General features: G+C 39.2%; 1 protein-coding gene across 1 annotated transcript in view; it reads right to left on the reverse strand.

The window, feature by feature from the left end:
* The window catches only part of LOC149316541 (collagen alpha-1(XI) chain), a 325693-nt gene that overhangs the window by 61824 nt on the left and 242656 nt on the right, over nucleotides 1-21213 (reverse strand). Inside the window, exons 44-47 of the mRNA XM_089515788.1 lie at nucleotides 17004-17111; nucleotides 15515-15568; nucleotides 10915-10968; nucleotides 8072-8179 (exon numbers count right to left, since the gene is read on the reverse strand). Coding sequence (XP_089371914.1) covers nucleotides 8072-8179; nucleotides 10915-10968; nucleotides 15515-15568; nucleotides 17004-17111 — 324 coding nt within the window. The remainder of the gene's footprint in view (nucleotides 1-8071; nucleotides 8180-10914; nucleotides 10969-15514; nucleotides 15569-17003; nucleotides 17112-21213) is intronic.

The following is a 21213-nucleotide window of genomic DNA, read 5'->3' on the forward strand; positions in this document are numbered from 1 at the left end:
TGGGGAACAGTCTCCTAACCCCTCCTGAAGTCTCCAACCATTGCTTAAAACCATTCCCTTGTGCAAAAAAGTACCGAGCACCTGATCCTCATGACAGAAATACAGCTTTGGGTGAACGAGGAGAGTGTCATCGGCCTCTGTGTTGCACTCTTTTCCCCCACTTGAAATGGAAATTAGTTGGAAAAACAGAATGATACTGGCTTTCTATTTAGAATCTCCTGTCCATGTACCAAGGAGAGGGTGGTTAGAATATGAGGGAGGAAGTAGGAAGAAGAAGGAAGAGCCCTCCCTCCAATCCATCTGCCTTGGTCCAGGCCTCAGAGGGAGAGAAGAACGACTGGACCTCATCCCCTTTCCCTCCATCATTCCATTCTCCTTTTGTTTCGTGTCTTTTAGATTGTAAGCCTGAGGGCAGGGAACTGTCTGATTAAAAATATTATTGTAAGCCACCCTGAGAGCTATTAGGGCTGAAGGGCGGGATATAAATACCTAAATAAATAAGTAGGCTTCCAATGGGCTCCATAATGGTCCTGCCACATTTGTACAGGCAAAGAATGAACATTTTCCCATGTGTATATGGGGAGAGGCTTGTATGGTTAATTCCTATTATTCTTTCTGGTGAAATCAGTCAGTACACACACTTTCTTTTTCTAAACAGGGAATAAATATTCATAGCTTCATTACTTTATGACACAGCATGGGCTTCTTTTTTAACAGGCTAATATAACATTGTGGAACCAGACAAACTGTCAATAAATTACCCATTTAGGCTGCAATTCACTAAGATCAATTGAAGTTTTGCCACTCCCTTGAATAGAAGTAGTATCTCACCTGCACTGGTCTCATTCTCTGGAAGGCAATATAATCTTTAACTGTTTGTGATGGATTGTCTCCGAAGAAGAATTTGATACCAGGGTGCATATTCAATATCTCCTTAGCTGATGAAATCCTCAACTTACAAAGACTGAAAAAACCTGGGCTACTCTATTCTCACTGATAGTGTGTCAATCACAGTTATCAACAAGTTCATCATGGTGGCTTAAAAATGGATGATGTACAGCATGATCCTAGTTAAACTGTCAACCTTGGGTTTAAGTGGATTAGAGTCTCACTGAAGTCAGTGGCACTTGATTTAGATAAATGCCAGGATTTTGATTTACCTGGATCACGGGATCTGAGTGATATCTTGACATCCTATGGTATAGCTCTCTAGAACTGAACTAACTAATATTTGACTGAGCAAGGCAGCCTTGATACTGAAATTAATCCCCACATTATTACTACATAAGAGGTGACTTCTGTACAAAAGAAAATCTCTGTCTGCCTGTAGGAGCATAGGGATGTACTTCAAAGGATTTTGCAAGAATTACAGAAGGAGTGCTCACATAACTGGATACTTGTCAAGTGGACTAGGCAGCCACAAACTTGTCTGAGTAATCTTGGAAAAGTCATGATCACAGTCACTTTATCTTTTCACCTGGCAGCATTGTTATGATGAAAAAAAAATGAGATGAGAAACCTGTCTTGTGATACTTGAAGGAAAAAAATATCTCTGAATAAGTATCACACTGAATAATTAAATAAATACAAGTATACCTTTAATTTCCCCACTGAAACTATGTAGGCTCAGAAGTGATCAAATTTAAATGGTGTGTGCTGTTATGATTAGGATGAATTTTCATGCCCTACAATTAATAATGAATCACAGAACAGGCACATAAATGTCAAAAGGGCCAGGGCATCTGTAGCCTAAATATTCTCAATGAACAATGGACTACAAATTACTAATTTATACCTGTGACTGTACAAAAGGTAAAGACCTCTTTGTTGTGGAAGCAGGTATCTCATCAATTACAATTTGCTATCATGACAGATACTAACAACTTACCCAGAGCATTCTTATTAAGATTTATTGAGCAATAAACTTGCCTTTAGTAATTCAAACTTAGCAGGCCCTTTATTATTTTGAAAGTTATATATAGGTTCAACTTTAAAACTACAAATGGGGGCAATAATGACCATGAGAGAACAGCTATGGTTAGATTATATTTATTGGTGTTTACCAAATTACAATCTTGCAAATAATTACACTTTTGAAGCTTAAGGGGACTTTGTCCAGTTTGCTTTCAACAGAACCAAGACTTTTCCTTTCAGTGGAGCCAAGTCTGTTGTCAGTAATGGACTGGAAGTGGGCAAAAAACCCAGAGAAGACAGAGGTGCTCCTGGTCAGTCAGGAGGCTAATCAGGAAACAGAGATTTATCTTTTGCTGGGTAGGGTTACTCTCCCCTTGAAATCTCAGGTTTGTAGTCCAGGTGTAATCTTTGATTCATCCCTGAACTTAGATGCCTAGGTTTTGGCAAGGGCCAGGAGGGCATTTGCACAATTAAAACAGCTGCACCCATTTCTTGAGAAGTCAGATTTGGTAACACATGCCTTGATTGCACCCTGGTTGGAATATTGTAACACACTCTATGTGGGGCAGCCTTTGAAAATTGTTTGGAAACTTTAGCAGGTTCAAAATGCTGCAACTAGATCTCTGGAGCTGGTTATAGGGAGCTAAAACAGCTTCACTGGATGATAGTCCATTTCCGATCACAATTCCAAGTGCTGCTTTTGACCTATAAAACCCTATACAGCTTAGGTCCAGACTATTTCAAAAGCATGTATCTCTACATATAATCTTGCCTTTCGCTCTGTCCCATCACCCTCCAAGGCTCGGTTGGTGGGAACATGGGAGAGAGCCTTCTCAATGGTTGCTCCTAGGCCTTGGAACTCCCTCCCATGGAAGGTTTGATCTACCTCCTCTCTATTATCTTTTCACTGACAGGCAAATATATTCTTGGTTACATAGTCCTTCAGCCTTGGCTGACCAGTGACGTGTAACGTGGTGTGATGTTTAATATGTACCATGTATTTTACATTGTCTAATTAGTTTAAATTTTAATGTCAAAATACTGTTTTAATTGAATTATACTATTTAATGCTTTTTAAACTTTTGTACTCTATACTGTTTTAACTACTCTGTTTGAATTTATGTTATAAACCACTTTGAATCCCATCTGGGAGAAAAGCAGGATATAAATAAATAAGGCCTTTCTCTTATCTCCAGCCTGCTCAGGTACTCAAATGCTACTTCTAAATGACATAGGCATCAGCAACTGTCTGAAACAAGGGCTTCTTCTAATTATAGAGCTATATGTGCAACTAAAAATAAATAAAACAGTAAGTAACTATTCTTCAGCCATTGGAATTATAATGACCACTAATTACATTTAAAATAACTGTCTGCATTTTGGAAGGGATCTGTATGGAATTCTGGAAAGAAATTATCAATACTATGAAAAAACCTTGCTTTTAAGCAATATACCAGTAATCATTTGTACTATATTTACTTTTTTCTGGTATGAATAGTATCAAAATGAGATACCATGAAGCCAATATCAATAGATCTGGTGATAATGATGGAATATTATCAGCAACATCAGCAGTGAAGGATAGGGTCTGAAAGAATTTTGCTTGTTACTATGAGAACCAAATTAATGACTAAAAAGAGCTCTTGATTGTTCAATGGTCCTTTATTACCATCATCGTCTGAGGTATCCGGGTGCACAAAAACAATGCACTTGCAGGAAGATGAGATTCAAAGAAACATAATTCAATAAGAACACGTTGCTCATTTGTTTAAGATGCAAACTAATGGGTGGTTTCTCTTATAGAGCATTTCACTAAATTAAAATACACAAAGGTGAAGTGTATCACTTGTTTCAATGCAGACCAAACTGAAACTGTTTTTACATTTAAAAGCACCTAAAATGAGCAATGTCACCTTAGAATTCTAGGATGTTTCAATGTTGCAGTATTATAATATAATCATTTTAACATCAAAGATGGGGGGGGGGCAAATCTCCTTAGCTTGTAAATTGTTGCTGACTGACTGATCCACTTTCTTCCTCAGGTTTTCTACTGCTACTACTGCTGGGAGGCCCAAGAGGCTGAGCCCCTGGAGGCTGATGTTTGCAAGGCTCCTAAATGTTCTGCAGGTAATACAAGATCAAGCTCTGAATCATGAGAATATTAAAAAGCCTTCTTCACAAAGGACCCAAGTCCATGTAATTTGGTGCTCTGTTTCCAGCAGGCATCATCCAGATGCCCCGTAACAGCGTTTTCCCACTTCTGATACCCAACATCCAGAATTTGGGGACAAAATGCCCTTGAATATGGAAGCCCTATTCAAGTAACATTTCAACTCTTCATAGATTTCTATGAATTTATTTGTCAGGAACATAAGAAGCTGCCTTATAATGAGTCAAACTGTAAATATATTTAGTTCTGTATTGTCTGTCCAATGAGGTGGAACCACCATCCCATCAAAGATCTAAATCAAGCCTGCAAGATTTTTGAGGGCAGCCCTTCTCAGGACACACAACTCCAAAATGCTACAACCACTTGTGAGGTCAAATAGGATGCCTTATCATGTTATCACCATGAGTGGTTTCAGATAGCATGGGGATTTACCTGTCCTGTCTATTTTCCCTATTGGGAAGATGAAAAGGGCTGAGGGGAAAGAGTTCAACTACAATCTGTTTGCTGGAACAAGGACTGTTGCTAAGCCCTGGAATCAGTACAAGGGATGTGTGTGTGTATCAGTCTTGATGAAAAGGGGGTGTAAACTGCTGTCCCAAGAAATGAAAAAGACTAGTGTCCTTTTTCTCCCCACCCCCCATTTTCACTGTTGTTGTTTTTGAATACAAAATATATTTTGTAAAAAAATCCAATCCTTTCTGCAAGCATGAAAATTTTTTTCATGAATCCTTTTGTAAAAAAAAAAAAATGATATGTGAAAATCATTGACAAATTTAGAAAAAGTTCTTATATCCAGCAGAGAGAATCTTCTGTTATTTTTCCATCTCAGCTGGAAGAATAAAAGAAAAATCCAACCAATGAGTTTTATTCTTCTTCGTTTACTTCTTCCCTCTATCCTAAAAGGGATCCTCTCTCCTAGTCTACATTGACTGATGTTATCTCTCCAGAGTTTCAGACAGTGGTCTTTTCTCCTCTTTGCAAAACAGGCACTCTGCAATTGAGCACTCTACTCTTATTTGAAAATATGCCTATTTACTGTTTCCATAGCATTCATATTGTCTTCCTCCATGAGTCATTTTTTTCAAATAAAAAAGAAAAGAAAAAGAAAACAACTACACCAAACTTTAATTTTACCTCATAGTGAAAATGTTCCAACTGATTTAGAATCATAGACTCAATTTGGCTTCTAAGATAGTCCCTGATTTCATTCTTCCTTTTAACATCCTCAGTTGCTAACTTTGAGGTCAGTCCATTAACTGACTTGTTTATGTGTATAAGAGAGAGAGTGTGTGTGTACCTTCAAGTTCACTGTCAATTAATGCTGACCCCATGAATTTCATAGGGTTTTCTTAGGCAAGGAATACTCAGAGGTGGTTTTGCCAGTTCCTTCTTCTGAATCTATTGCATTAACAAATAGGCCAGCTTACCTCTTCTGGCTTGAATTCAGTTTCCAGGATGCCCCTGGATATTATCATACCTAAATCACCACCGATCTAGCCAGATTGCCACAGCCCAGATGCATCCCGAATCAAAGCCTTGCTCAGCCAGCACTTTTTTGAAGTCGGGGAGCTTCCAACTTCAAAAATTGGCCAGCTGAGAGAGGCTTCAAACTGGGATGGATCTGGGAGACAGCATCCCAGCAGTGATTTAGGTATGATAACATCCGGGGGCATACTGGATCCTGAATTCAAGCCAGAAGAGGTAAGCTGGTTTATTTGTTAACATGATAAACTCCATAGCTAGTTTACTAACTTAAATTCCTGGATTGTTTGTAAGGATCTGTTTGTAAGTACCATAGACTTTCCTCATCCTGGTGCCCTCCAGACCTGCTGGACCTACATTGCTTCCAACATCCTTTAGCACTGACCATGCTAAACATGAGTCAACAGTGTGATGCAGCAGCTAAAAAGGCCAATGAAATTTTAGGCTGCATCAATAAAAGTATAGTGTCTAGATCAAGGGAAGTAATAGTGCCACTATTCTGCTCTGGTCAGGCCCCACCTGGAATATTGTGTCCAGTTCTGGGCACCACAATTCAAAAAGGACATTGAGAAACTGGAGCATGGCCAAAAGAGGGCAACTAAAATGGTGAGGGGTCTGGAAACCATGTCCTATGAGGAACAACTTAGGGAACTGGGGATATTTAGCCTGGAGAAAGAAGGTTAAGAGGTGATATGATATCCCTGTTTAAATATTTGAAGGGATGTCATATCGAGGAGGGAGCAAGCTTGTTTTCTGCTGCTCCAGAGAACAGGACCTGGAACAATGGATGCAAGCTCCAGGAAAAGAGATTCCACCTCAACATTAGGAGGAACTTCCTGACAGTAAGGGCTGTTCGACAGTGGAACAAACTCCATCGGAGTGTAGTGGAGTCTCCCTCCTTGGAGGTCTTTAAACAGAGGCTAGATGGCCATCTGTCAGGTATGCTTTGCTTGTGAGTTCCTGCATGGCAGGGGGTTGGACTGGATGAGCTTTGTGATCTCTTCCAACTCTACGATTCTATGATTCTATGCTGTCAGTCTAATTCATCTGGAAAGAGCAAGTTTTAGGAGGATCTGGTAAAGTTTTACACAAATGATTAGTAGAAGCTGTATTGATTTTCATATGCTAGTTGTTGTTATGTGCTTTCAGACCAGCTGTGACTTATGGTGACCCTACGCTTAGGAATTTTCTTAGGAAAATTTATTTAGAGGAAGTTTGCCATTGACTTCTTCCTAGGAAGCGAGAGCGTGGCATTTGCATGCCTGTGTAAGTTTCAAACTCTGGTCTCCTAGTCACTGTCCATCACTCAAGCCACTACACCACATGGGTCTAAATATATTTAGTATATTAATAATAAATAATAATAAAATTTATTTATATTTTCCCACCTCTCCCAAGTGGATTGAGGCAGGATTAGAACCCAACAATAACAATAAGATAAAAGAATAAAACATATAATTTTCAAGCATTAAAACAGTTAAAAACAGTACAATCAAACAATCATAAAATATAATATTCTGATCCTGAATAGAAGAGTGAATGATGTCTTTACAGAAGATTGGGTGGATAGGCTTGCCAGTAGAGATCCATCTTAACTGCCCTCTTGAAACCCTCCAAGGAGGTAATAAGATGGATCTCTTCCGGGAGGTTGTTCTATAGTTTAGGAGTCACTGAAGTAAAGGTTCTCTGAAAAGTTGACACCAGTCTGGTTGGATGTACTTCCAACAGATTTTTTCTCAGAAGCTCTGAAAGTGCGGGGCAGATTATACAGGGAGAGGCGTTCCTTTAAGTAACTTGGGCCTGAGCCATGTAGGGCTTTAGAGGTGATAACCAACACCTTGTATTGCGCCTGGATGCTAATAGGTAGCCAATGAAGATCTTTCAAAATAGGTGTTATATGGTCAAATTTCGAAGAACCAGTGACCAATATGGCTCCCAATCACACTAGTCCCCACATGTGAAACATCACTGCTGGGCCAACTGCATTACTGGAACACATGTAGTGTCAATGTCCCCTCTTCTGCCCCTGTTCTCCTCCCCTCACTATTCCTAAGCAGTCTGATTACCTTTATTTTTTCTATTATTATTATTATTATTATTATTATTATTATTATTATTAAAAATCTTCATAATAGCAGAGCTCTAAAACTGCATGAAAAGGGGAAATAAAAATAAATGAAAATTAAATAAATCTGAAAGGCATGCTGGGTAGGGAATAGGACAGGAAGACGGGATTAAGGGGGAATCAGGATAGCACAATGGTGTCAGCATCCCCAGTTGTGAGATTGCAAGGACAAGAGGTAATGGTTGTTATACAAACAGGCACAATTCCATTTTCACTGAGCATGATTGCAATGAGAACAGGACTTATAAAATAAAACCCTTAGTTGTTACATTATACTTTATATTAAAATACTACAAGCAGTAATTGTGTAATGATGGAATCACAAAGAAGAGAGGGTTTTTTCATTTTATGGGGGGAGGAAAGACAATTGTAAAACATACCTGAAGACCAATCGGTCCTGGAGGACCAGGAAAACCTCGTGGACCTTCGTCACCTTTCTGCCCAAACATTCCTTGCTGTCCTCTTGGACCAGGCTCTCCATCACCACCCTAGCAGATTAAGGCAGACATAGTTAGACAGCCATTAAATAAATGAACAATCACACACACTCTACTAATCTCACTTATATTCTGATGCTAAATTATGTGGAACTAAAAGCAATGGTATTTAATTGCACATTTAGTTATTTATTTGTTCATTATCCATTACTCTTGGACTGCATCCCATTTGCACATATTCTGAAGCAGTTTACACCACCACCATAATGAATAAAACAATCCCACAAAAACCTAGTCATAAAATATATGAGGGAATTCCAAGGAGATCATAGATTGTAGTAAAACAAGGCAAAATTTAACCTTTCAACAAATGGCCCAAACTGGAAGTCAAACTCAGTGTAGAAGAGGGTGTAAGAATGCATAAGGATGGTTGGAGTGAGAGGATAAGAAGAAGGGATGTTTTCAAGAATGGATAAAGGCAAGAGGAAGAAGGTGGAAAGATTAAGAAGGCTTGAAGTGGAGAGGAGTGAGAAGGAAAGGAGGGTGAGTAAGGAGTGGGAGAGAAGGGATGAGGAAGGGAAGAGAGGGTATATGATATTTGGAGAGAATGTATAAAGAAGGTATGATGAATATGGTAAAATAATCTTGGAGAAGACTAAGGATGTTATGAATGATTATGAGTTAGAACATATTTGATGTTGGTGCTGTTATGATGTTTGATGGTTATATGGATGTTTTAATGTTGTGCATACTTGCTGAATAAAGCTATTTAAAAAAAAAATAACCCAAACATACCATTATTGAGACCTGGTGTACCACAGAGAGGATGGCCTTCCACAATGTGGATAATGTTTTATCTAGTACTTAATCTTTGGAAATTGTGTTCTTTTATGGACAAATAAACAAACAAACAATGTGGTTGGGACAGGATTTTGTTTTCTAGAAAGAAAGTGACACTGTTTGCCTGTATTCTGACTCATTCATTCAGCAATTACAGTGAACTAAAGACTTGCGTTCTCCAGATACAATTAAAGTAAGTGGCCCAGTCATAATAAAGTCACCAAATGAAATTTTGTTATATACTTTATTAATCAGTGCAGCTATTGTGCTGAGAGTTGGCAGGTGCTGGTTAATTCTAATACAAGCATATTAGAATTGTTAGAAAACAGTAAGGTTCTTAACCTATTGACTATGTTATTTCTGAAGAAAGGTCTGTACAGAAAATAGTGAGAAAATATCATGCATAGGATTGGACTACAATTCTAAAGGAAACATCAAAATCCCATTGACTTCAGTGACAATTCAGCAACTTAATGGTGTGCATGGCTGGAACATTTATTCCATCATCACAAGTACAAATACTAGCTTGCAAAGTAGACATTTTAAAAGGGGTCATAGAATAGTGTGAGAGCCCTAGAAAAGTAAAGTTATAAAAAGCATTCACTATAGCACAATGCATGCAACATTATCAGGACTGCTGTATTGTTAAAGAAAAGGATAACATTCAGTGCTGAGAAAATAAAGCCATAATATTGCTTGGTGCTATCTTTCAAAGAGATCTAATTCTATACCAAAATGGCACTCTCTGATACCAGGAATAAATCTGGAAAGGTGTTAATGGAAGGGAGCATCCAGTTGTTAGCTAAATTACAGATAACCTATTGTATCAGTAGGATTTAACATCTAATTTAGCAGTTTGTCACATTGGGCTTTAATCTTGCACTAGGTATGAGATGTCAATGCATAGGGATGGATACTATCACACAGCTCCATTTCCAGGTGAAAAATCCCATTCTTTAAAAGGTCTGGAATAAGCATGGGTAGCGTATCTGTCCCTGTGTGCTTCCATCCCACGCCTAGCATGGGATTTAAGCTCCATGTGATAAACTCCTTAATGGTACACTCTAATTGGGAATAGCAACTGGATTTAGACCCAAATTCCTACATTTCATTTGTTACATGTCTTCAAAAAATACAAAGCAAACAAGAAGGTACATGTAATTTGCACATGCCACATTTTATGGCCTAACTGAACATATCCTACTGTATGGACCCAAAAACAATGCTGAAGAGGAGCATAACCACTTAAATTCTTTAACCCACCAACCTTTGTTATGAGTATGCAACAACACAAAAGGGCACTGGTATTAAGCCTGAGTTAGACAACCATTCAGCTACACTGACTGTTTCTCAGGGTGCCTCTACACAATAGAAATAATATAGTTTGACACCACTTTAACTGTCATGGTTCTATCCTACAGAATCCTGGGGTTTGTAGTCTGGTGAGGCACTAACACTCTTTGGCAGAGGAGGCTAAAGACTTTGTCAAACTACAAATCCGAGGACATCATAGGATGGAGTACAACACTTAAAAAGTGGTGCCAAACTGCATTCTTTCTACACTGTAGATGAACCTTCAATGTCACCTTTTCAATGGAGTTAATTCATCTTAAGTCATCAAGTGATGACAGAAGACATTTGGAAATACCTATTCTACCTGCATTCAGTTACCTAGCTTGGAATTAACTGAGCCAATGCATTTCCACAGTCTTTTTCTCCTGTTCAGGCCTTTGAATTGTTTCATCCCTGTAAGAAGCAGGAGTGTGCTGACCCAGGACTAGAGCCTGTGGTATGTATAGGATTACACACACACAAAATGCCTTGAGGAGGTGATTTAAGATCTTCTCCATTTTAAGATACATAAATTACGCCTGAGGTTTCAGTATAACTAATGAGGATTTGTAAAAAGGTACTCATTTGCTATGCATAACAAGCAGAATACTTACAGCTATACCAGGAGCACCGACAGGACCTTGAAGACCTGGTGGTCCAGGAGGACCCTGAAAGGAAAGAAAATAAGATAAAGTTGGCATCTAAAGTCAGATGAGCAGTGGATTCACATGAAGGTATTTTGCATTATTCAGGCCTAATAAGCATCTCTACATTTCTTTGGAGGGATTGTGCTGCTTCTCCAAGGTCTTTTATATTCAGGGCAGTCAAGCATTATTTGTTCATTTCCAAAAGTCTTAGACTTGCTTGTCTACAATACACTGGAAACTGACATTTATCAAAGGTAATTATGCTTGCAGTATTTCAGGATATTTAAAAGTGGATTTCCATTGAAAAACAAATCACGATCTCTCCTAGCTTTTCCAAAACTAAGAAACACACACACACACACAGACACACAGAGACCTTTTCAAGATTTGAGGGGGAAAACTATAATTTTATTATCCATTGCCAAAATAAATACTTTTCATTAAAATCTTATTTCCTGAATGAAACTATAGCTTGTTCTTGTGATTGGCAGACTCTCCTTTCTATGCTAATTTTCATATTAAACATCCATTTATTCATTCCCTTTTAAAACTCTACATTTCAATGAAGTAGGCACCCAAAGCAGTTTACATACCACTAAACAAGAGCAACAGACAACAACAACAGACTGTCCTGTCTGGTTTCCCATCCAAAAGACATAATACAAAGGAAACAGGGCAGAGGAAGTACAGGAAAAACATAAACACAAGCACTAGATCTTACAACAGTGCACTAGCATGGAAATAGTTGGGCCTGAACAGACAGGCCAAAATAAAGTTGTTTCAGGTTACTTTGGAGGTATGCTATTTAAATGCTGCATGTGTCCTAAGAGGCCGGAAGCCACAGCAAAGCCAGGCTTCAATCCTAAGGACTGGAGCACAGCTTTGGTGCAACTTCTAGCCTCTTAAGTTGTGTGTGTCATTTAAATGCATACCGCCAAAGTGACCCAAAGCAGCTTTATTTTGGCCTGTCTGTTCAGGCCTGTTGAGAAGAAACCAAAATGGAGCTGGTCACTCTATAGAACTGAATGTGTCTCATCATTCCCTCTTCAACAGTGTGGCCTCTTTCCCCATCTCTCCCTCTGCTACAGATTGGTAGAACAGCATGCACAATTAAAAGCTGTGCAAAAGTACTGTGTACTGGATCAATAACCTGGCCTTTTTAAAAAATGTAATTCACAGAGTTATCTGTTGCAAAATGGACTTTCAGTAAGCTATCCTTACCCATAGACATAAAATTTAAAGTGATATTCAACAACTATCTTCACAATCAAAGTCTGCATCCTGTTAGTGAAAGTGAGGGTAACACATGCGTAAATCTCTTTTTGGATGGGGCATAAAGGCTTGTTCTCTTGTCCTTGGGCTCTGTCTGAAAACCTCCTATGCCTTGCAACTAGGGTTGCCATAATTCTCTACTATAAACCAGGGCAAAATGTAAGACAATTGTAGGATAAAATTTAGCCCAAAATGTAGGACATTTAAGAAAAATGTAGGGCCTTAAATGTCCTACATTTTGGGCTAAGTTTTATCCTACAATTGTCCTACATTTTGGGCTAAATTTTGACCTACATTTTGTCCTGGTTTGTAGTAGAGAATTATGGCAACTCTACTTGCGACTGTCAAGGATGGTGAGTGGCTACTGCTTCTTCATACCAGAGTGAAGAGGATAGCAGGGGTGCGAAGTGATTCAGACCTCAAATACAGGTCTTCTCTGAATCCCTAGGGCAATGGGAAAGTGGATAAACTCCATGTGAAAGTGCACTCTCATTTCTTCCCCACAAGTGTAAACATTGGTTTCATACTGAACAACAGGTCATTATATTGCTCTGCTTACTTATGATCTGAATCATCTTCCCCACTGGAAAAGAGCCCTTTCTGGGGCTTGACAGCTCCTAGGCAGTGGGAAGATGTAGAACTGCATATGCAGACACATGCATACATGTAGGATCTCAGTCCATGTACATCTGAATACTTTCTCCCTAAAGGAGAGAGACAGATAGACAGATAGATGCTTATAAGTATCTGTATAACCATAAGTATCGAAACACTCCTTCTAGGATGTGCTTTTTTCCTTGGTTTTTTTTTTTTTTTTTTTTTTTTTTTTTGAGTACATAAAACTGCGGATAGAATTCGTGATCATAGACTGGTTCTTATTCTTGATCCCAATGTATCCAATAATATAGAGAATATGTAGGAATTGTCAAAGTCTTCCAAATTGGACTTATTAGTCAGCAGACACTATGAGTAATGGGGGGGGGGTCTCTTCTCTTGTCAGCTGGAATGCACATGAACAAACTCTAGTGTGAATAGGAATTGCATCAAGAATCCTTCTTCTATTTCACCAGAAATTACTTGTGGGAGAAGCAGATCTAACACATCCTGATCGGCAGACAAATGGACTCCAGTTACTTACAGCGGTTATGCCTGATAAGTCTTGAAATGGGAGACACTTCTCAGCTATTTAAATAGTATAGTTATGTAATTCTGTAGCTGATCTAGAATTACAGCCTATATGAAAACTTGAATGTATCAAAGCAGAACAATTTTTTAATTGGGAAAGAATACAAAGGCTGCATCCGCACTGCAGAAATAATCCAGCTTGACACCACTTTTACTGCCATGGCTCAACGCTGTGGAACTCTGGGAATTATAGTTTTGTGACACATGTAGCCTTCCCCGTCAGAGAGCTCCGGTGCCACAACAAACTACAGTTACCAAAATTCCACAACACTGAGCCATGACATGATTAAAGTGGTATCAAACTGGATTAATTCTGCAATGTGGATGCAGCTGAAAATGCATGCTTTTTAATGCTGAGATTACTGAATAAACTAGAGGAATACTAACAGTATTGTAATTGCTACCCTGAAAGCAAATAAAAGAGAGCTAGAAACATGTTAGGATGATAGAGAACATGCAAAATGGGTGATTCTCAACAAACTATAAAAGAACAGTGACAGCAAGCCTGATGCTTATCCTGTATGGTGAATGTATGGAAACACCCAGATTGAAAAGTGTCAACACCCCTGGAAAACTCTCCAAAGTTCATTCCACATAATATCAGGGTATTGAGACAATTTCCTTCAAAAGGAATTAGTTTCAAAACTTGTAAAAGACAATGATATTCCATACCACACTTCTTTTCTGATTAAAAATGGTCTTATCATTAGGATGCCCAAGAAAACTGACACACTAAAACAGTGCAGTAACGACAACAAAAAATCTATCAGAAAATCTAGCCGCCTTGGATCCCTCTGGGGAGAAAGGTGGGATATAAATGAAATAAATAAGTAAATAAATAAATAAAATCATCAGTTTGTCAATTAATTCAGGTTTGGCTATGTTTGGCTGAAATAATTATTATTTTGTAACTTATCTTTTACGTTTGTGCCTGGAGGACCAGTTGTTCTGCATGTCTTACTCTTTAATATTCTTTACTTTGTAATAAACCTTTTTCTCCAGTACTCTGCCTCTTCCTTCATTCCCTTTAATGGCCTTAGCTCAGCTAGTGTTTGTTGTTATTGTTGATTACATGTAGAAGGCCTAGAAATGTCCCAATACATTGCTGGGGTGTGACAAGTTAAATCATTGGGTGATGGCAGCAAGTTGTTTTTGGGATTAAGGTGGTCTCAACGGGTCCCATCCAGCTCAGCAGGAGTGGAGTGGGACCATGGAGAACCTTCCCATGTTGGCATTGGGTTCCTCTGCTTCTGTCTTACTCCCTGGGAGGGAAGGGTAGGAAGCAGGGAAAACCATCACAGTAAGTACATTCAGGAAATGAAGCAATGAAGCAGTTTCAGGACCCTGCATGCTTACTTGCAATTAAAAATGGGGAATACATTGAGCTGTATGCAACATACTTAGTGCATCTTCAAATAGTTTTGCCATGAAATCCTAGAATGGGAGGGTAGGGGAGAATCATGTACCTCTCCAGATACTGTTGGACTTCAAGTGCCAGGAGACCTAGTTAGCATAGCAAGTAGCAATGCATAATGGGAGCAGCATCTTGAAGGCTACATGACATCTCAACTAGATGTTAGACCTCTCTGAAAAACATCTGTCACTGTTATGGGAAGCTATTGCAAAAGTACAACTAACTTTATTCCTTTAATTTAACCAATCTGAAATGGCAAAGCCTTTCTAAAACATAGGCCTCTTTCCTGCTTTCTCAATTATAATATTTTCTGATACATGCATGCCTCTATCTACCATCATCTGGCCTCAGAATGAGAGAAGGGCAGGCCAGCTCCATCAGGCCTAGGCACAGTAAGAAGAAGGGCCCTCCTTCCAGTCCATATGCCATGGTCCAGGGCTCAGAGGCAGAGAAGATCTGCTGGACTTATTCCCTTTCCCCACTGCCATTCCCTTCTCTTTTTGTGTCTTGTCTTTTTAGATTGTAAGCCTGAGGGCAGGAAAATGCCTAATTAATAATCTGTAAACTACTCTGAGAGCTTTTCGGCTGAAGAGTGGGGTATAAAAACACCAAATAAATAAATAAATTCATTAGTCAATACTAAACCATAAAAAGAAAGATAAAAAATATCCAAAGGAAAAGAAGGAAAATACCCACATTTTCTCCCTTGTCACCTTTGCTCCCTTTCTGACCTGGTTCTCCAATTTCACCCTGTAACAGAAAGAAAAGTGTTAAATTTCTCCTTTAGAAGAGTCTGTTTTCCAGTTAATTCTAGTCAACAATAAAGTAACTTTAAATGTCATCTTATTTCTGCTATCTTATGCCAGAGTGAAGGCCTAAGGAGGACATTTTTGCATTGATCACTCACATTTTGGCATGACAGATTAGTACATGTATTGACTGATATGGCTCAAAGCACAACATTGCCTGATGTCAAAACCTACTATAATTGGATTTTAAAGGAAGGCGCCTGCCTCACTAACATTTCCTTCAATATAAAGTGTCTCTCTAATAGTGAGTGATCAACTGAAAGAGAGCTTCCTCCTCCTGTATACAAACAGTATCAAAATTCAGGTTATAAGAAGTCAACGATAAATAATTATTGACTTTGTAAGAGAATGGCCTCATTTGCATGGTCACATAAGAGCTTAAAATGCCAAAATATAAATGAGTCTTTTGCCTGGGCCCACAGCCTCTTTGCTTCTCCCTTTGCAAGAACTGCTGTTATTTGAGGGGGTTTCAACTGTTAGTTTTTCATTTGATCTAAACCAGGAAACTATGGCTACTAGCTGCCAAACATGTTAAGAGTCTGGTTTGGCTTAACATTCTGGCTTATTCCAAAGCTTAGTTCCCTGATTCAGATGGAACAAAAGGCTGTGATGGATTTCAATTCCACGCGTATTTAATGCGTCACAAAGGGACATGCCAGAGGCTGCATGCCTGAGCAAAATACTCTATCCCAGGTTATTAAACCAAGGCATCATGGAAGCTCATGGACTGAGTGTATCAGGTCTTCCACACGGTAGAAATAAAGGAGTTTGACTTTCATGGCTCCATCCTGTATTTCCAACTAGGATTTGTAATTTGGTGAGGTATTCAGTCTGGTCATTCAGAGAACTCTGGTGCCTCACCAAGCTCCAGGAGAGGATCATGGCAGTTAAAGTAGTATCAAACTATTTTATTTCTGCAGTGTGGATACATCCTAGTTGTGTCTCTAGTCCACCATTTTTGAATAAGCACCCTAGCTGCAGCTCAGTTCATAAATTGCTACTCTGCAATTCAACTGTCCAAATAAATCCAGTGAACTTTTTTCTCCCAAGTGTCTGCCAACATCCTCTAGATCTAGGGGTTTTTGTCATTTTTAAGGCCTGCTTTAGGGCCAGGAGAGGAGTTTTGTTCCTGACAAACAGGAAGCAAAGCAGTACACTTTTGGTTTTAACAAAGGCCTTTCTTAGCCCTAAAATAACCTAGGAAGCTCAAAACATGGTGAAAACATGGTGAAAACACCCCCATGACCGCTAGAAGGCATTTGGGGAGATTATTTGTTACTTTTTTTTTTTAGTATTAGAGGGTCACAAAAATGGCCCTCGAGGCCACACTCCTGTATTAGGCAAATACATTTTGCAATCAAGAACAATTAACTGACCTTGTCACCATCCTCTCCAGGAGAACCAGCTGGACCAGCAGGGCCAGGAAGTCCTACAGGCCCCTGTACTCCATCACGTCCAGCTGGGCCCTGAGGACCCTTTTCACCCTGTTTTGAAGAGTTAAAAAAACATTATTCATACTGTTAGAGTTGAATAGTTGGCAGAGTGGAATAACTGCACTCAGGAATGAGGGGAATAACTGAACTCTTTAAGGAAAATACAGCAATATAACAACCAAGGAACTTAAATGCCACACATCTCTAAGCAGACCCAATGAATAAAAATAGGAATGATCTGAATGGCCTTAAGAGAATCATTGTCTCCCGGATGTATATTTATCTCCATAGCCTAATGATGATGATGTATTTATATCCCACCTCTTTGAGCAACACAACTGGGGCAGCTTACACATTAAAACAATACAATCTTATCCCAGAATACCCCCCCCCCCCAATACAATTAAACAGTACATAGTTTAAAACATATCCTAAAATATTAAACAAATAAACAAAATAAACACAAATCAAACAGTGGCTGTAGCAGAATTCAGGGGCATAACAGGTTCGGATTTTTGGTGGCCAGTTATCTATTCAGGAAAGGCCTGCTGGAAAAGATTAGTCTTAACAGCTTTCTTAAAGCTGTTTAAGGTGGTAATGTGATGGATCTCCTCCGGCACATTACCACCTTAAACAGCTTTAAGAAAGCTGTTAAGATGAATCTTTTGGTCATTACCACATTGAAACCTCTTCCGTGTATCCACCTGCCATCTTACACCAAGGGAAGTTAGCTGGATGTTTACAGAAGCCTGTGCTTTCTTTGTTGTGGTGTTCTATCTCCAAAATAATTATCCTAAGGGAGATTAGCCTGATGCCAACTATGATGCCATTTCAGTGTCAGGACAAGATTTTTGTTTATTTCCCTAGGCTTTATCTGAAAGGTTGATGTAGGTCATACATTATATGATTGCTTTTAACTGCTGAGTTTTGCCATTTTATATCATGGGCACTAGTTAGGAAAGCTTTTTGGCTTTTGGTGACAAGTTGCAACAGTGCATCTGTAGTAAACAATGCAGTATGTAAAACTTGAGCTAAGAAGAGAGGCTTCTACTCTAGCTGATTCTACTATACCAGTGTGCTTGACTGCAACAGACAAGGTAAACAGCAGATGCCTCCAGAATCCCTCATGGAATATGTATGAATAACAAAACAGAGTGAGAGGGGGAGAAATGATAAGCCTGATTCAGTACCTATCCCTATTAATGTTTGTTTGTTTTTTGAAAAGCATAGATCTCTAAGTCTTGCCAACTAAATGGAAATCATTAAAAAAGTAGAAACTAATAAAAGAAAAAAAAACTGAATGTGTTTTAGAAAAACATTTTAAATGGCCTCTAGAAGATTCAAAATATTGAATCTTCCAAGAAAATGTTGTTATTTATTTATTCAAAGTTTACCTGGCTTGGCTGTTTCGTTTCACATGTGCATATTGTTTAGTCTGGACCAAAGGTTTGCCAAAATATGTCAAACTGCTCTTCATTTTTGTTGTGTAGGAACCTAATCCTCTTCTTCCCATATTATTTTTGCCTCTGTTATCTATTTTAAGTTAAAGTAGTACCTTGTTCAGGAATATGTCTACCTCATCAACTGAGGTATATCTGTAATGAAGAGCTAACTTAGCTCTTTTGTTCTGTAATTTTTATAAGCACTTTTGTAACTGTTACTATAATTGCAGGATGTGTGTGCTTAAGTATGTTCTACACCATAGGCTAGTAGTACTTTGATGGTTGGTAACTGAAGGTGCCAGCCAGCAGTTGGTAGTAGTTACAACTAAAGACAACTGTTGTTGTGTGCCTTCCAGTCATTTCCAACTTATGGTGACCTTAAGATTAAACTATAATGGGGTTTTCTTGGTAAAAATTGTTCAGAGGAGGTTTGTCACTGTCTTGCCCAAAGTCACCCAATGGGTTTCATGGCCAATCTGGGCATTGAGCCCTGGTCTCCAGAGTCATAATTCAATACTCAAACCACTATGCCACATAATTTCTTTTAAATTATGAAAAAGGGAGCAGCTACTTCTACATTAAAACTATAATATTAGCTAATTAACATTATAGTTTTGAAGATCTTAGAGCTAATTTTGCAGATCTTAGAGCTGTAACATTAAGAAGAACCTTCCAAGCTCTGTAGAGCATCTTGACATATGCCTACACAATTTAAAACCTACCATGCCAGAGACAGTCATATAATGTAAGCCCAGTACAGACCACCCGAAAACAGTAGTCTGCAGGTGCCCATTTTAACTTTGGTGGGACACTACAGCCACTAGACCACGCGACGTCCCTCCAGAGTTAAAAGAACCCGCTTTTTCCAGGTTCTTTTACCGGCACCAGGGTAACGTCGCAATATAACAGACACGCCGCGATGTGTGGATGCTATGTGTCCTTTATGTCAAAATGGTGGCAGCCGTGCGTGTGGGACGCCGCCTTCAGGCCACCACCATTACATACTAGGGTTCCAGACCGTGAGGTTGCTGTGTGGTCTGGAACCCTAGTATCACCGTCACCACACCCCTTTTGGCCCGTCTATCTCGGGGTGTATATTCCTAGTTACAGTACCTGACGATCCACATGTTTTTAGATACCTGGGATGAGACAGATGGTCTGGTGACCCTGTTGTTTGTGTGACATAATGATACATTGCAAGAGGGATGAATTTGGTATGGAAGGTCACAAACTGTAAATGCCACCCTTAGGCAGGATCTTAGCTTAGACACTTCAACATGAAAGGGAATAATGAGGAAGAAAGTTCAAATGAGGTGATAAGAGAGATTAGGCTGAAATCAAGCAAAATTATACTTTGGAATAAATTTTAAAAGTCATGAATGGTACTTACACCAGGTTCCCTTGGCTTCATTGCTTTTACTTGGCTTTAACATAGACAGAATTATCATCTAGCTGTTTAGTGGGTAATGATCTATATTAAACTTGGACTGTGCATCCTAAAGCATCTAACTTATGGGAGGTATGCCAACAGTCTGATTAGTTACCTCCAGAGACTATTGTTTTAATTATATATCTGAATTCATACTGTTGTGTCTACATGCATTATTTTCACACACAATTCAAAGGACACAGTTTTATATGCATTTTCCGAATCAAGTCCTGTTATCGCTGTCTGGATTCCATTTGCAACTTTTTTCTCTGCCTCTTCCACATATCTGTCATCTAATATCACTCCACTTTGACTTTTTGTGTCATTTCACATCCAAGCCTTGAACTATATTGCTTTCTCTCTCTGCTCATCAATTCGCTATCCTAGCCTTCTTTAAGTGCTTTGTAAAAACCAGACTGCAATGAATATACATGATTTTTATTTTGGCAGGCAACCACCACAGGTTGATAACTGAAAAATCAGCTTTCTGAATGCCTTCCCCAATGTACCATTCACTGCCCGTATTATCTGCAACCATACTGCCACCTAAATCTCACCACGTCCATCTTTACTTCTCATTTGCAGTCTCTGCTGCTCTGTCTCTTCTGCTATCTCCTTTGTCTTTGGCAAAAATATAAGGCCTCTGAGCAGAGGCAGTTACACTTCTGCATTTTCATTAAATACTACGTAGCTATTTTTGAAGTCTCTGGCTCTCTCTTTGTGACCATGTGTAGGGTTGGGGATGTTTTAAATTATTATACAATTTATCCCCTGCTTTTTGAACTATAGGTCTCCCCAAAGCATTATTTAGAAGCTGCTCTTCTAAAAGGGAGTTGACATCTGGCATCCCTCAGGGCGCCATCCTGTTCCCTATGCTGCTCAAAATGTACAGGAAGCTGCTGGACGAGATCATCCGGAGACATGGGGTGCGGTGTTATCAGTATGCTGATGACACCCAAATATGGTTCTCTATGTCTCCGACTGTTGCAGTGACTAAAGCTGGCATCTCTCCTCTGAATGCCTGTCTCAGGTCGGTAATGGGCTGGATGAGGAAAAACAAATTCAGGCTGAATCTAGAGAAAATGGAGGTGCTAGCGATAGGAACCCCAGGCCCAGGCAAGGAAATTTGTCAATCTGTCCTGGATGGGGTCACACTTCCCCAAAAGGACAACGTTCATAGCTTGGGAGTACTTCTCGGCTCGTCCTTATAGTTATCATCTCAAGTTGATGCAACGACAAGGAGTGCTTGCTATCAACTTTGGTTGATACGCCAGCTGCGCCC

Source organism: Sceloporus occidentalis, unplaced genomic scaffold (assembly GCF_023333645.1).
Source record: "Sceloporus occidentalis isolate IW3139 unplaced genomic scaffold, rSceOcc1.0.p SCAF_3, whole genome shotgun sequence".
Classification (NCBI taxonomy): domain Eukaryota; kingdom Metazoa; phylum Chordata; class Lepidosauria; order Squamata; family Phrynosomatidae; genus Sceloporus; species Sceloporus occidentalis.